The 16,284-nt window shown below is 41.9% G+C and overlaps 1 protein-coding gene across 5 annotated transcripts in view; it reads left to right on the forward strand.

Moving 5' to 3' along the window:
- TEAD1 (TEA domain transcription factor 1) overlaps positions 1 to 16,284 on the forward strand; it is a 161,547-nt gene that overhangs the window by 98,019 nt on the left and 47,244 nt on the right. For all 5 annotated transcript variants that reach the window (XM_086749006.1, XM_086749010.1, XM_086749007.1 and 2 more), the window contains one exon: positions 15,570 to 15,634. In XM_086749006.1, coding sequence (XP_086605132.1) covers positions 15,570 to 15,634 — 65 coding nt within the window. The remainder of the gene's footprint in view (positions 1 to 15,569; positions 15,635 to 16,284) is intronic.

Here is a 16,284-nt window from a genome sequence, read left to right on the forward strand (position 1 = left end):
CAGCAAGGCAATGATTTGCCCTGTATAGATTTGAAAGGGTGTTTGTCCATATTGACTTGTCTTAAGTTTATGGAAATAATTGCGTTGTCTGTTTCCTGTTTCATCAAACGTGCACACTCTGCAACTTGAGTCTTCAGCTACTTGCAGCAGTTGCTGTAGCAGAGATTCAGTTCTTCTTTTCTGAAGTATTAATGTGGAGCACCAGAGTTCCGGAGGGACCATTTTTGTTACTTAGATCTATGTTTCTTTCAGAAAATGCTATAGCATAACTGCAAGTCAAGTGTCTGATGTGATTAAGGAAACATAGTTTCAGGGATTTGCTTTAATGCTTCTAAGAGTGTCCTTTTGATATCTGAGGCTTATGTTCTCTATACCCTCTTTGGGATGACCATAAGAAAGATTTTAAGACATGGAAATGTTTCTTGAGGTAATGGACAAAAGCTTATGTGTTAAAACTGGCATAGAACTAGTTGCCATTGGCACGGTGCTCTCCTCAGCCTTCATTCTGCTAAGTGTACCCCAGAAATGGGTGCCACTTTGTGCCCCTTGCCCTATAGGAGTGGGGAAGTTCTCCAGCTGGAATGAGGGATGCCAGCATGTCCCTGTTTCCTTAATAGACTTTCTGTTTTCATTCTGGGTTTTGAGCAAAACTGTTTTTCTTGCTCCCATTCAAGATCTTATTGCTGGTGTGCTTCCATACGTGAGACAGAAGGGACAGCTCTGCTTTGGACTCAGTATCTCCCATTTAGCCTTCATCTTCAGCAAAAGATTCAGGTTAACATCATTTAATAAAACACCTCCTTTGAGACACTTTCACTGTAAATAAAAAATCTGCGGGGACTATACAGCATCAGCCTTCTGATGGTTCCACCTCTCTCTTCATTTCAGCACCGTTGTGCTGTACTTTTGCATAAATTCTGTGTTTCCTTTTTTTAAAACAAATCCAGTTGGGAACAAAAGTTCACTCCCTTGCATAAGATTTCCTAGCTTTAATTCTCCTACCACTCTCCTAGTAAGAGCTGGAAAGGTAAGGCATTCTTTTGCACCCATTCCCACTTGAAAGCCTCATGCCTGAGCGTACAGCAATCCCAAACAGCTGTAAGAGAGATCGTTCTGCTTCAGGCTTGCTGAAGCTGTCCTGGAGGTGGTCTTTGCCTTGGAATGCCCTTTTGCCATGTGGTTGCCATCTCTGTGAACACACTGCGAGACAGGAGTGTGGTCTCCTGCGCAGGAAGCTGTGCCTGCTGCTCACTGGGGTCCGTACAGCGGGACAGGTCCCTCAGCTGTCTGCTGGTGCAGCAAGTTGTATTTACAAGTACAGGAGAAACTTGAACATATTTTTCCTTTTATCTTCTTTCTTCCTTTTAGATCTCTGTTTTCACATTCATAGCTGTTCTGAAAAATGTTGTGGCAGCAATTCTTCCACTCCTTTGACTGGTTTTCTAAAAGTGAAATGTTACTGTTCGACAGAGCCAAGTTTTTCTCGCTGACAGGGTGCAGCATGCAATAGGGATGCAGTCCCAAGGATTATTATCGACATCAGTATGATCAGTATTAGGCCCCCGGGGAGAGCTGCAGTGCAGTCTCCCATCTGGCTCAAAAAGAAAGGAAAAGAAAAAAACCAAATCTCTTAAGTCCAGGCAAGGGGGCCACACATGTTTTAATGACAGATACTTTTTAAAGCTTGTTTGCGTTTGGGTGATAATGTACTTTAGTATAGTAGGGGAAATGAGAAACTTCACACATGGCATCTGGAAATCCTTGTGGCTCACTACCCTCCTTGACAGCAATAACGTGCCTATAAATTTCCCCCAACAGAAAACATATAACTGCATCAGCCATACCAGAAACAGCCTTTCATTTTCCTTTAAATGAATGTGTTGTTTTAAATCTCAGCTTTTTAATAGCTTCATATAAACATTTGTGAGCCTCTGAGGTAAGTAAGTATATTTTTACTTCTTGTTCTTATATCATAGAATCATAGGATCATTTAGGTTGGAAAAGATCCTTAAGATCATTGAGTCCAACCATTAACCTGACACTACCAAGCCTACCAGTCCTCATGGAAAATCAGCCTCTGGCTCAATTTAGCAGCTCGAGGGGTGAGTACTGATATATTCATATGCATCTCACAAAAGATGAAATAGATGTCACTCTTGCAAGCACTCTTGGTAAGTCTCTGCAGTACTAGTTTAATCTCTCCCTGCATATTTTATAGCTCTGCCTGGTGTCATGTGGAATTTCTTTGGCTGGCCCAATGACCATTTCTTTAGGTCTTGTAATAGCAAAAACCTAGTGTGTGCTAAAATGTTGATACTGGTGCGAATGCCAGGTTCAGGATGGATTTGCCAGTTGCCTCAGTGAAAATGCTTTCATGACTAATACATATACTTTAAGAAGAGCAAAATACAGTAGAGTGGTTGGAGGTTTGTAAAATGAAGAAATTTGCTGCTAGATGGACTTGACAGAAGTTTAGGTACAGTATGGTTGTACACTGCCTGTGTTTTAGAACAGCAGCAGATGGCTATTTCTGTGCTTGCATAGGCAGAAACTTGTGAATTAGGAAGGAGGATGCTGATCACATCACCACTGATCTGATGTACACTTTTGACAAGAGACTCATCTGAATTCATACCAGTGTCAAAAGGTTGAAAGTAACTATACAGTTGCTTTAGCATTTTAAAACCCTTTTTCATTAGTCGTCTCAGCTGTGCACCGGTGAAGCTCAGGACCACTCCCTCACTCAATACTGCAGTTTTCCATGGGTCAGGATACATTCATCTGGCCACTGGCTGAGTTAAAAGTGAGATGCAGTAGTCTTGTTCAGGGCTTTGCCCATTAGGAAGTAGCACCCGCAAAATAACCTTCCCATGGTGTGTGACAGCCTGTGTGTTCATTAGAGTAGAGTCTGTATGGTATAGGCTGGGCAAAAGGGCAGGGTACTTTACAGCTGAACCAATATGGGATGGAAGGTTATCCTGGAAACAACCGAGGAAGTGGAAGGATTGGTATTACTTGTCCTTACTGTTTAAGGAGTGAGAGAGAGCACGCGCGCATTGAGAGAGGGGAGAGAAGAGTGCATAAAGAGCCATCGTTCAAAAGAAAAATGAAATCATTTTATGCACCGGAGACTACAGGTTACCATATCAGCAGGTTAGATGAAACAGATGATAAAGTCACATGAGCAAACTGAGAGCTTGGAAGCGGTGGAAATCTCTAAGTCGTTGTATTAATAAACGTTGAAAGCAATTCCAGATCTGTGTGTATTTATGCTTTCCTTCTGTGCTGCATAAGGGTGCCATGCTCACAGCTCCTGCCAGTGCACCCATTGTGGATCTAGTGATGTTAGCTGTAGGCACTGCGCTGGGATGTGTTCTCCCTGTCCTTGTCCTAATGCTAGTCCTGGCCCGCAGCCCCCAGCAAGGCATGTTGGAGCTGAGATGCAAAGTCCTGCTCCTCGTGAAATGTTCATTGTTGCTGTCAGGACTGGAAGCCACTGGCAGCTGAGGCTGTTCAGTATGATAACTGGGCTGGCATGGATGTGGATGGAGGGAAGGCGCATCAGGTAGAAAGTGGGATTGATCTTTCATGCACCTTTTTCATCACAATTTTTAGAGAAATAACCTCTATAGCAGGCAAAAAGTGTGAAGAGAGTCTAGGGATTCATCAAGGAAACATGGTAGAGCTGCTACTGGAAGCCCAGCCTCCTCTCCCAGTCCCATGTCAATGATACTTAGCCACAAAACAACCTGACTATAAAGTCTCTCTCCTACTGCATCAGGCCTAAAGACAGTGGGATTAAGAATGTCTGCACTCCATTACTCATTTATCCAAAACAAACAAAGAAAAGGTTTCCAAATGTACACTTTTTTGATTAATGTTATGTAAAGTAAAGGCTTCAGCTGGGAAGCAAAAGAAAGTGGTTATTTACTGTAGAAACAAATAAGTGGTAAAAAGATTATCAATAATGGTAATTTTCTTTTTGGTTCTCTGGCATGTCCTACCCCTTAAAAATTATTTTTAAAAGAGCCTTCCTGTCATCCAAAGCAACAATTTTAAATAAAATAATCTATAAAGAAAACTACAAATGTTAGGACTCTTATGCATTTGGCAGATACACAAAGCAAAATTTCCTTATGGTTCCTCAGGATAATCCTGCAGATTTTGAAAGGCACAAATGAATGTTTTCAATTATAATGAAATCGGCAACATGGTATTTACACTGCTTGGGACGTACTGCGGGCTGCTGGAGTTGATGGACGGTGTGGAGCCTGGGACAGAGGGGCAGGAAGATTCAGGCAGGCATTTTTCATTCTGAGGAATGAGTAGGTTATGAGGAACAGTTCCAAATTTAAACAAAATACATTATTGTGTGGTATTATTTGATTACTCAGCTCTTCATTGCTGTCTCTCGTAGCTGAGCATCAAAATGAGCAGCGGTATCTTCCGTTCTTTAAGAGTCTGTTGTGTTCTCATACCTGAGTTCAGGATGGCATTAAAGTTTCTTTTTCTCCCCTTGGGCTGGTGTCCTGGGGATCCTTCAGAAGTGCAGGGAATATCGTTCTCCTCCACTTTAGCTCAAACGTTAGTGACCCAGCAGGGAGGCAGGAAATGGGCAACTGATCTGGACAGGTACATATCACACCTGGAAGTACGGACAGGTCTTTCTTTAGGCTAAAAAGAGAGTTAAAGGATTCCCAATTTTAATCATATTTTGAGACCAGGTTTGCAAGAAATGTCTTACCCTGTAGCTCAAGTATGTTGTGGGTCTCTCTTGTGGGTTTGTAATCGGAGCAAAATATTTATTGTGCTGTAGCTAGAATGATATTGTTAGCTATAAAATCTCCACAAAATGTTACTTTGTGCTTGTGAAATAACTTGGAAACCAAGGTTAGTGTTGGATGTATCCCAAGCTCTTTCATATGCCGGTCAAACATTTCTCCACTTGGCCCATCTGCTGTCATCTAACACGAACTGAATCCAAATACCCTGGACATAATGCAAATTTAAATACCTCTTTGAACCTGCTATGAAAATAAAGCATCTTAACTGCATGGGACACAGACACCAAATAATTCATAAGCTAAATAAACAGTTTGTGCAAGGAGCTGCACAAAATGCCAGCGCAGGGTCTGTGGAGCTGAAAATGAAGGCAGCTCACAGGGTCCTCCCTCACCTGCAGATGAACACCCCCTCCCCGGGAGCCATTTGGTGGGACCCTGTACCTGGCTGCAGGCACTGGCATGGACCTGTTTTAGACAACAGCCTCTGGATCTGGCCAGAACCTCCATCACTGAGCAAGAGAAGTGACCTGCTTTCTTAAAATCTCATTATAGTAAATGCTGAGTTGAGAAATCATGTCACAGCTTTTCCCATTTGTAATGTCATCAGTGGAAGAAATTTACCTCCTTAATGCCTCAGCTTTTCTCTCTATTAATGCTGCTATAGGGCATTGTGAAATATATCACCAGTCTGACTGCAGTCCGCCGGTAAAACAAGCGAGGAGTTCAAAAACTTATTTGGCAGCACACAGACATGTTTTTTAAAAAGTGCTGGATTTTCTGGAGGCTGCTTGCTGTCTGCAAATTGGATGTGTGGGCCTTACAAAGAGGGGAACTTCCCTACTTTTACAGCTCTTGTTGAATGGACAAATCTTGGTTGCTCTCTGCAGGAGCGAGGGGAGATGGTCCACGGATGTTTCTGGAGTTTCTGTATTTGCCTACTTGTGTGCACCGACTTCTTCATAGAGATTTATTTCAAAGTTATACTGCATAAACAATATAAGGCTGTTCTACAAGGCGAGTCTTTCATTATGTTACTTTGTGCAGCCATTTCTGAGTCTTTTAAGTACCGTCACTGTGTGCAGTATGAATCCTGCCAAAAGAAAAGTGCAGTATTTCAAGCATCTGCCTCTTGCAGTTCTTGAGTCACGGCTCCATACTCAGAAGCTCAGCAAAGCATCATTACACAATTTAAAGTAATGTTTTGGTTTTTTTGATCATCTCTTTCTGAACTCAAAACACTTTTGGGGGTGTATGCAGCTTAGAAACTGGTAAGCATTAAGATATACATACCGTTTAAAGCATTTAGAACATTGTAATTATGTAATGTTTTAATATTAAACATGAGGGGAAAAAGATACTGTTGTAATGATAGTTAAAGAGGATTTCTCAAAGAATAAACAATAGAAAGCAAACTGGCATCCAAAATTTCTCCTCTGCAAATGAGCATTACTTAAACAACCATAATTCCTTTAAAAATGAACTCATTTTGCCTAAGAGAACAAACAACTGAAGCCACCTACTGAGAAATTCTATTTTGCTAATTTTTATCTATTCTCATGCAAATAGTGGTTTTAATCCCCTTAACTCATCCATCATGCATGACAGGTCAGCCAGCCCATTGTCTGTGTTTGAAGGATTCCTGCCCAAATCAGACTTTGTCAGTAGCGTTGGGTAAGAGTCTTCTCCTTTCTGAACCACTCATGTCGCTGAAAAACTGCAAGTACCTTGGAAAACAACACAGCCATTACATGTGTACGTGGAAGTCGCACGAGGTCTTCACAGATAGCGTACCGAGAGTTCCTATCATAGAAGGGGAAAAAAAAAAAAAAGAATGTCAAATTAAGGACATCTAGGTTTTTATATAATCCACTAAACATCTGTAGCTGATCCAGAGAGATGGCAAAGGTCAAGTTGGGGGATTTTTTTCCTATGGGGATTTCTTTGTATATTCTGAAGCCTAAAAATTGCTGTTTGTTTCGAAATGCATTTTTAGTTACAGTAAAATACAGTTTATAGTAAGTAGAAAATAATATAATTACAAAGGAGCAAAAAATTTCCATGTATTTTTGTAACATTTAAATTTTAATTAAATGGGGCTTAGAGTAAATTATAAAACCTTCTTTTGTTGAGACAACTGACACTGGCAAAATATTAATTAATGAATATTCAGATAAATCTCTGGATCACTCTTCTGTCTCTTTGAAATATGTTCTGTCTGTGTTTTTAAAAACTCAGAAGAAGAAAATTAATAAACATTGCTTATGTGGAATATTTCCCAGTATGAAAAGCTGCCAAACAGAATCCAATGCATTGCATTAGTGTCAATGAAGACTTTGAACCAGATGTGTCTATGGGTCTTTTTTTTTTTTGTTAAAACCAAATGTTAAGACTTGACATGAGGAGAGTATCTTTCCGTGCTACTATGAGGTCATTTCCCTTTTGCTGTATAAATTAAATTGTGGTATTGCTTCAATCTGGGATCATTTTATTGTTGTTGTTTTTAATACAATACACAAAAAGTTCTTTTTGGAAGTATCATGATGTTATAACTTCAATGAGTCATTGTAATTGTTCGCTCATTATCATCCAAAGGGATTATTTCATTTTTTTTTATTTCTTGGATCTTTTCTTTTCCCTGTCCTCTTGGGCAACCCAGTTACGGTACACTTTGCAAGCAGTTAATTTGTGTATAATAATACTTAAGTGGCTTATTGTAATCTTGTGTGTGTGTGTCTGCATACACACACAGCGCTTGGGCAGCCCTTATAACTCATTTTAGGAACGCTGCGGTCTTTGTCTCCTCCTGGTCCTGTCCTGGGATGGCCACTTTTGTGCGTGGTCTCTACCTAAATTCAGAGCCAGAGCCTTGGCTTTTGAAGGACTTGGTGCAGAGTTAAGCAACAAGCCCCAGCAGATCTAAGGCACTTGGTTATTTTTTTTACCCCCACTCCATTCCCTGGGGGACTGTGGGGACCTGCGTGCAGCCTTGGCTGCGGCTGAGCTGGGCGGCCCTGGCCCTCCGGCAAGTGCCGGTGCAGAGAGATGGAAATCCTGTGCTTGATGCAGGTTTTAGGCTGATTATTTTCACTACAAAGCAAGTGAAATGCAGCTCCTGTTCTTCCACAGGGCCAGAGTAGTTATCTCCTGCCTTATATTCCCACTATTAAAGGCTGCCTAAGCTGAAGTGGGATCCCACAGATTTGCAGATTTGGGCTAGGGAACAGTAAATTCCCTCGATAGAGTCTCCCATCTTTACTTTAAGATATTGCATATACTGCTGCTTAAAGAGGAAAAAAAGAAAAAATTTTAAAAAAAAGCAAAGAGGGATCAGGGGTGTGTTTGCATTGGCTCACTTTGCAATTAAAAATACATAAGTGAAAGAATTGCCATGAACTTGCCCAAGGGGCTATAATAAATAACATCCTGCGTAACTAGTACATAAAGTATGCTCTATGGTTTTGAATGAAATGACTGTGTTTGTTTTTAGGGTTGTTGGTTGGGGTTTTTTTTCAGAATCCTAACAGTTGGAATACAAATAGGCTTATGTTTTTGTAATTGTGGTAAACATATTTTAAAAATTGCTGTTTGATCAACTGTAAATATTACCAGTTCAGAGGTTAAATGCTGTTGTTGAAGTCATTCAGGGAAATCCAGCAGAAGTGTAAATATGGCAGAAAAAGCTAAACAATATGGCAAAGGAATATTTGCTGACTTAAGGGTGCAGGATCAACACCAATATTTTTCCAGTGATGCTAAACCTCTTGTAACTGCTAAATTGGATTTGTAGTTGAATGAAGTATCAGCTGCTGTTGGACAAGCCCATAAAGGCTGGACGGCTGGCCTTTTGTAGGCAGGGCTTAAAGGACGATTGATATGTTTTAGCACTTTTGGGATTATTGTGATTAGGAGGAAGCCATTCTGAATGATAGAGAAAAGGGTGTAAAAAACACAGTCCACAGCTGGTAAGCAGCATGTGTTTGCTATAAGGAGAGGTCACGACTAGTTGATCCTGCTGGTTCTGGCATTGATTGACAGACAAGAAAACTTGATACTATGAAGCAGACCCTTCTTCCCCCTTCCTCCCTCCCTTTTTTGTCTTAAAGAAATGAGGCTTCTGTTGTGTAAAGCCAAAGTATTTTCAAAATCTGGAACACTCATGGGTTGCAAGCTAAATGTTCAGAGAGACAGCTGCAAATTTGGAGTTGGTAACATATCATCTAGAAATTAGTATTCAACCCGTATCTGTAAGAACAGTAAATAGGAGTTACAGAATTAGCTCTGGTGTTCCAGTGTTTGCCTTTTTCATCTGTGTTAGTCTTAACTAAAACCCTCTTTGCCATATACTAGAAAATTTATGCTAAGTATGTGGAAATTTCAAGATTGCTGAACTTAGTTAACTATTATGCCTCTAGTATATCTAAGATATTTAGCAAGGAATATATGTAAAAAATATTTTACCATCCTGAACGCAGTTTTATCATTTTATTTCTATCAAACACCTGCCCCAGAAAACATGTAGGCTAATGTAGGCTATTTCATCTTATCTCCACTACCCACTTGGAAATGTAGCAGTACTTTTTTTTTTTTTTTTTTTTTTTTTTTTGTGAGCAGCCATCTGAAAGCTCGCAAATGCACATTTAAATAGTTGGATCTCTGACTCTTTTTAGTGGGGCTGTACCTCTTTCAAAATTTGCGTTTAGCATACCACACAGGAAAGAACACAAGCTTGCCAACTCCCGCTGAGCGTTTTTTCAAGCCTGTGAAAAGAATGAATTATTCAGCAGTAAGCATGCTTACAGCTGGCCATTTGGGAGCTTTGATGTGCGAATCAGGCGGTTGCATGAATGCCCTTATTGTCATGTTATGTGTACACAGTGTGTGAATTATTGAAAATAGTGAGGCCTGAGCCTCATCTGGTAGAGATTACAGTGCAGGCATGCTGGGTGAAGGTCTGTAATTGAAAATCCCCAGATGCTGTTTATTTGGCCTATGTCACGTGGTCTTCTGCAGAAAGCTTGTCTGAACAAAATGCTGCCCGCCTGGGAAGCACCGCCCAGCCCCCTCCAAAGCCCTGCAAAACCCAGTGCGCGGATGACTTAAACACCTGCCCATAATATTTTTAAAAGCTTAAATTAGATTTGCCTATAACGTTTAAATAGAGGATGCCTTACTTAGGGGTTTAAACTGCTTAGCCAGTTGTTGACTTGCAGAGCTCTTTTATCTACAAGAGGCTTTTTGTTAGCCAATTTAGCTTTAAAGCATCTTCAGAAGGCGGCACCAGCGAATTTTAGGCAAGCTCTCCCAAAGCCGGATATTCTGCCGGCAAAACAGAGGAGAAAAGTGCCAGGGCTGAGCACCGTAGCAGAGCAACTCTTCCTCCGCAGGCTCCAAGCCCAGCTGCTCGAGGGCCCTGCAGCCACCTTCTGATGGAGGAAAAGGTTCAAACCAGCCCGTCCCCACTGACGATGTTCATGTATAGACCCCAGCGATGTTAGGTGGGATCTGGATCTAGCCCATGCTCAGCAGCGAGACAAAGGGCTCAGTGCCGCTCACAGGGGCTGTCCCAGGAGAGCGCTCACCTGAGGTGCCGTGAGCTCGTCAGCAGGCTCCTCATAAAGCAAAATTCCCCATAGCTCTCCAAATTTGGCCCCTGAGCACACATGCAGCACTTTGCGATCACTAGGCCATCATAGCAGCTTTGAGCAGAGGCAACCAGAAATGGAGTTTCTCAAAACCAGCTGCAAAGCTTTGCAATGGTGAAAATACGGTCATGAGCGTGACTTGGGAGATGAACAGTTTGTGCAGGTCTGTCCCCAGACTTTGCACTAAGGATGTGAAATACCTGTTTCAAACCACAGTCTTGTACAATTTGGAGAAACTCAGAGTATGTAATTATCTGAAAGGAACAGGCTTTTCAACTTGGCCATTACATGAATAATTTTGCTTAGTACGAAAACTTTTTAAAATCAGTGGTTCATTTTCAAATTGCAAACTGGCTTGATTTCCCACACTTACCTATTTTTATCACGTTCGAGTGGTGCCTGTTGCTGGGAGCTGGGAGGGCGGAGGTTTAATTTGTGTCATTAATGTTCTAAATAAAGACGCCCGCATGCCATGTGGCCACAACTCTGCAGGGACGTGATGCACCGGCTTGCTGCCCCACTGCCGGTGGGGACCAGGTTTGAGCAGTGATGCCTGTGGCTGAGACCTGGGAAAAGGGACCCAGCATGGCTGGGGGCATGTCCATGGCTCATGTAGGTCCCGGTCCAGCTGCCTTTGGTGGCCTGGTGGCTCCTGTGCAGAGGTGGTGGTGCTGGTTCTGGCCTATGAAGGGGTTGCTGGTTATGCCCTCCTCACCCAAGGAGTGAGGGTTTTTCACCTACGAGGGTCTTGCCCACGCTGAGCAAGTGGGGTCAAATCCACCCTCAGCACCAAGGGCGGCACCTGGGAGCCTTGCAGAGACTTTTGTAGGGGCTGATGCATGGCTGCTTTAGGCTGGTTTTGGAATTAACATTAGTGGGGTAGGCTTCCCCACACAAGGGCCCTCTGTTAGAGCAACAACTGCCTCAACTGCCTTCTCCGGGGGAGAGGCGGGCAGGAGCCTTCCCACTTTGCAGCTGCTTCTAGTTATTTTGGACAAGAAGAGCAGAAATGTCAGTCTGCCTACGAGGTGCCCGGGATCACTGCACACTCCCTTGTTTAGGGTGATGCTCCTCAGGGATGGGGCAGTAGAAGGAGGAGGAAGCCTGTGTCCTGCTGCTTGGCAGGAGCAGGGCTGCCCTGCAGACTTGACGGTCCCCCGGAGGGGTCACAATGAGGCGTTGGCACCCTGCAAAGCCTTGCAGGTTTTCTAGCATCTGCAGTATTTTCTAGCTGAACCCCGTTTTTAATTTCTGCTGTGATTAAAAAACATGTTCTGTTGTGTAAAATGCCTCTTCCTCAGCATCAGATCAGGGAGAATTATAGTTTGTAATTGCACTGAAAACACAGAAGGGCATGATAGATAAAGTTTGAATTTAAAAGAGAAGGGAAATAAAAAGTCACACAAGAAGCCGCCTATATAAAATATTTGTTGTGGTCCTCTCCTGATCTCTTCAGGATCCTTGGAAAAGATTTCTGTGCTGTGAAGATGTTTTATCTGACCCGGCACCTCCCCATGCCTCTCTGATGCCTGAACCAAAACATTCAAAGTAGGAGACTGTCACAGCAGATGACAAGAAGAAGGTGGTGAACATTTACAATTCATAAACCTCACCTCTTCTCTTCTGCCAGGCAACTTCCCAGATATATATGACAGGGAGAGGAAAGGGCATGTATGGAAAGTATTTCCACAGCTGAGTTCTTCTTAGAGAAAAATAGATCTATTTATTAATGAGCATTTTTCACCCTAAGGTTTCTAATAGCCAATTAAAGAAATTCCTTGAGCCTCCTTTTGCATCAGACACTTCTCATTCCCAAGAACAGGAAAGGATGTTTTTAGGATTATTAAGCCTTCCTTTCTTTAAAATCCTATCTGGGCCTTAGTTGATCTGGAGATAAGGTCTTTTCTGTTAGTATCTGTCAGAGTTGGTAGAGAAGAGCACCAGTGTTTGGTAGGTAACATAAAGACTGTAAACTTTTAGTGGGGGACGTCTATCTTGTATAACTCAGGCAGTGTTTATGTTTGTGTTTATGGCTTTTTGGTAGTCCAAACCAGAAGTTACGCCTTTTCAGATCACTGTGGCTGGGCAGAAGGTATTTAGTGAGCCTCATGAGGCTACAGTATCTCTCCTGCTGTGGCTAAACCTGATGCATGTTTCTTTGCTGTGTTGAAAAGATGGCTGTAAGGAAAATGTAAGGCTGTTGCCTTGACCGCTTTGCTGCATGGTTCCTTGTAGAGTTCCTCCTCCTTGTAAATTAAGTCAAATTATTCCACCCTGTTGATTCTTCTTGAGCTAGGCTCCAGCTAAACTTCACCTTAAGGGGAAGCAATCACTTTGCAAAACCACAATCTTGTCAGTCATACCCCTGCCAGGCTAGAAAGCAGCTGGAGAAACTCTTGATTCAATCCAAAGCACTTCATGGATGGACTGGGGCTCAACTGGAGACAGCACTTGACTGGTATTTTGAATAGTACAGTCTAGACTTTCGGTGCTTGATGTTTTTTATAAAGCTGCTTTTCCTGTCAAGTGGCTGCCTGGAAACCTGAGCTTTCCTTTAAAAATAGTTTTTTTAGCTCTCTTGACTGGGAAGAAAACTGTGAAACCATGAGAAGGTTTAACTCTTCCTTCCTCAGCTATGGCTGCCTTAATGGGCAAGGGATGGCTGGGGTGACCTGTGCTGTAACCTTGTATCTGAAACATGTTTAGTGCAGATTGAGGGACAAGAGATGGCAACGCATCCTTTGCATCACCCTATAGAGTCATTGACTTTGCAGAGTCATGGACATGACGTTCCTCAATTAAATAAAAATGCACGTTTAGAAATATGAAAATATTCATACCGCCTGTTATACTGGTGATTGCAGGAATATGGCGATCTCTGAATCTCACCGGATCACAGAGGGCTACTGTTACAGTCTACCACCCCTTCAGGCTCCCTGTTGGCAGGTGGTGAAATGCATCTTCCTGTTTTAATTTTTGAGCACCTCTTTACTGTCTGGTAAGCTAGAACTCATTAAAGGGACACTGCAGAGGCAAGAAAAGTACCAAGCAAGAGGGTTTTGGAAAACACTTGTCTAAAGCACATTTAGTATGATGTGCCATCATTGTATGCTTTTTCATTGCCCTTCTCATTGCTCTGGCCTCAGGCTCTTGACCTCTCTGTTCCTTTTCCCAAACTGTATGATATTTTTCCACTGTAGAACTTTTCCATCTAATGTTACTAAGGAGTAGTATTTCTGTTCGTGCCCAACATTTGCAAGGGAATTTGCAGCCCTGTCACTGTGAGGTGGCTGCTGTTACATACAGCACAAGGTGTAAGGGGGACAGCCATCACTATGAAAACTCATTCTCCATATTTAAAGTGAACTGTTTGGATTATGAGATGGAACATGAGAATAGAGAGATACAAAGATTGAGCATTCCTTCGTTTCACCCCATGAGTACAAAGTTCACTGCAAATGGCAAGTGCCTTGTGGGCACGACGCTGCAGAACTGCTGTCCAGCCAAAAGACAAGATCTTTGCATGAAATTGGGTAACTAGCTGCTCCTTTTGCATACGGAAATCCCTCATTTGTGTGCAGAAATGTTGCTTGTTTATGTAGCTGTTTGCTCATGCAAAATTTACTTCTTGAAGTTTGTCCTGAAGAGACCTGCTGAAGCGTTACAGACCTCACATCGCCATTACAGTGACATGTTGCAGGAAACCTGTCACACAGTCCAGACCAAAACAAAAAGGGAATTGGAGAAAACACAGCTCTATGCTAAAGCATGTTGATATTTCATATTCTAGTACCCATTTAGCAAAGAAACCATGGAGGAGACAGGAGGCGTGAGACATTTGATACAAAGGGTGTAAAATAAGGCTCAGAGAGGAAGACAGAAGGAAAAAGAAAAATGAAAGTCTCGTTTGACTTACTGTGTTCAATCTTCCAGTCAACAAAATGCCCTTCAGACATGGGCAGGCTACTTCGAATCTTACCTGCCTCTCTCCCACAACATCAAACTGAAACAGTCCCTAGCTGATACAATAACTTTCTGCACTCCCCAGCTATGTGCTCATCCGCTTTAAAATAACTTAGTGGGTGACAAGTTATTTTCTTAACCTCCCCATTTTCAGCTTGCTGCTAAGTCAGTTTTCTCTTTTTCTGCACACAGGCTGCTTATCCCCTGTGCTGAATGCAAATAACTCCATAACTTAGGACTTGTTGAACAAGTATATTGAAGTTATTGCAATTCATGGAGAAGTAACATAATATGCAGTGAAAATAAACAGGGCACCACATAAAACTGTGTTATCTTCCATGTCAGCAATATTTAGGAAGGAAGTTATTTGGAAAGAAAATGTTAGTTTTTATTAGGTAGCATAATATGTGACTGAAGAAGACTCAAATAGCCATTTTAGAAACTTGTGAGTACTATACATTTCCAAGAGAAATAGAGCTCTAAATAACAAACCACCGTGTTGATCAGCCTCACCACAGCAGGAACTTAGGCACCACAGGGTGACCACTCTTGTGTGTAGAGTTAAGGGTGTGATTGATAACCTGCTGAACTGGGACAGAGATTTCAGTCAGTGGAGGAGGCAGAGCGCTTCCTGGCAGGAAGGATAGATTTTGCTGTCCTTGTGGAATTAAAACCCAGATAAAAGCTGATGCAAAACCATAACCATCTGGGTGATTGGCACTTCAACTCGGGTGGCACACAACCTTCTCAAGAGCACCTGCTCCTCCTAGCAGGATTCCAGGTGGGCCAGGGGGGCAAATGCCACCCATCGCAGTTGGAAGTAAAACCAGAGGAGCCCAGACCTCATGTCAGCCCCCAGGATGGGAGGTTCTCCAGCAAGAGATCGTCCTGGGCACCAGCGCTGCCTGCAAACAGCTGCAGGACTTCAGTGGGAAAAAACTGAACCCATAGTCCTCTGCACATAGTTTATGTGAAACATGAAATGTCTGTTAAGAAGAGGGAAGAGAAATACTGATGAACAATAAGAAATAATGATAAATACTTAGCAAAGGAAAAGTGGAATAGATGTAAGAAAACGTAAGCCTCATATGCATGGAACTCGTGTTTAAATGTGGTATTTTGATGATATTTATGGATGTGATGCTGCTTGTCCCTTATAATGAATTTTTCTTTGTTTCAGGTAGGAATGAATTGATAGCCAGATACATCAAACTTAGAACAGGGAAGACACGGACCAGGAAGCAGGTAAAATAACCCAGTGGGGAAGTATGCATGTCAATGAATGACAAAACATGGCATTTTTGGCTGCAGTGGCTGTCTGTGCTTCAGCTCTGATGAGAGGATATATTGAATTCACGATTCAGATTAAATACATGCTCTTTAGAAAATATTTAAAACTCTGGTTTTATTTAATGCTGTGCATCATTTCAGTGGGGGTTTGAGGATGCATTTTTTATTAACCTATGTGTACATGAAGCTATTATCCCCTGTCTTTGGGGAAAAAAAAATTAAAAAGTTAAAGCAGAAGCATAAAGCATTGTGCCTTACTTCTCCATAAGGACAATTACAGAATATGATAATTATTTTGAGATGGTGAATAATGGAACTTCTAGAAGTCCACCCAATTCACCTATATAATAGAGGTTATGATCCTTGCATATGAGAACTAAATAAATAAAAACTACCTAGCAGGACTCATCCTAATCATGCTCTCAGCTCACAGGCAGTACTTGCTACAGGTTGAAAAAATAATTAAAAAATTTGCCTAAGAGCCTTCAGGCTCCTGATCTGTGACCATAGCAAGATTTTGTTCATCAAAGAGTCAGAATAAACCTCTAATAAGTCTTAAGTCTTTTTCAGATGATTATCACATAACCATTAACTTATCTTATATG

Source organism: Chlamydotis macqueenii, chromosome 5, assembly GCF_036417535.1.
Source record: "Chlamydotis macqueenii isolate bChlMac1 chromosome 5, bChlMac1.mat, whole genome shotgun sequence".
In the NCBI taxonomy this organism is placed as follows: Eukaryota; Metazoa; Chordata; class Aves; order Otidiformes; family Otididae; genus Chlamydotis; species Chlamydotis macqueenii.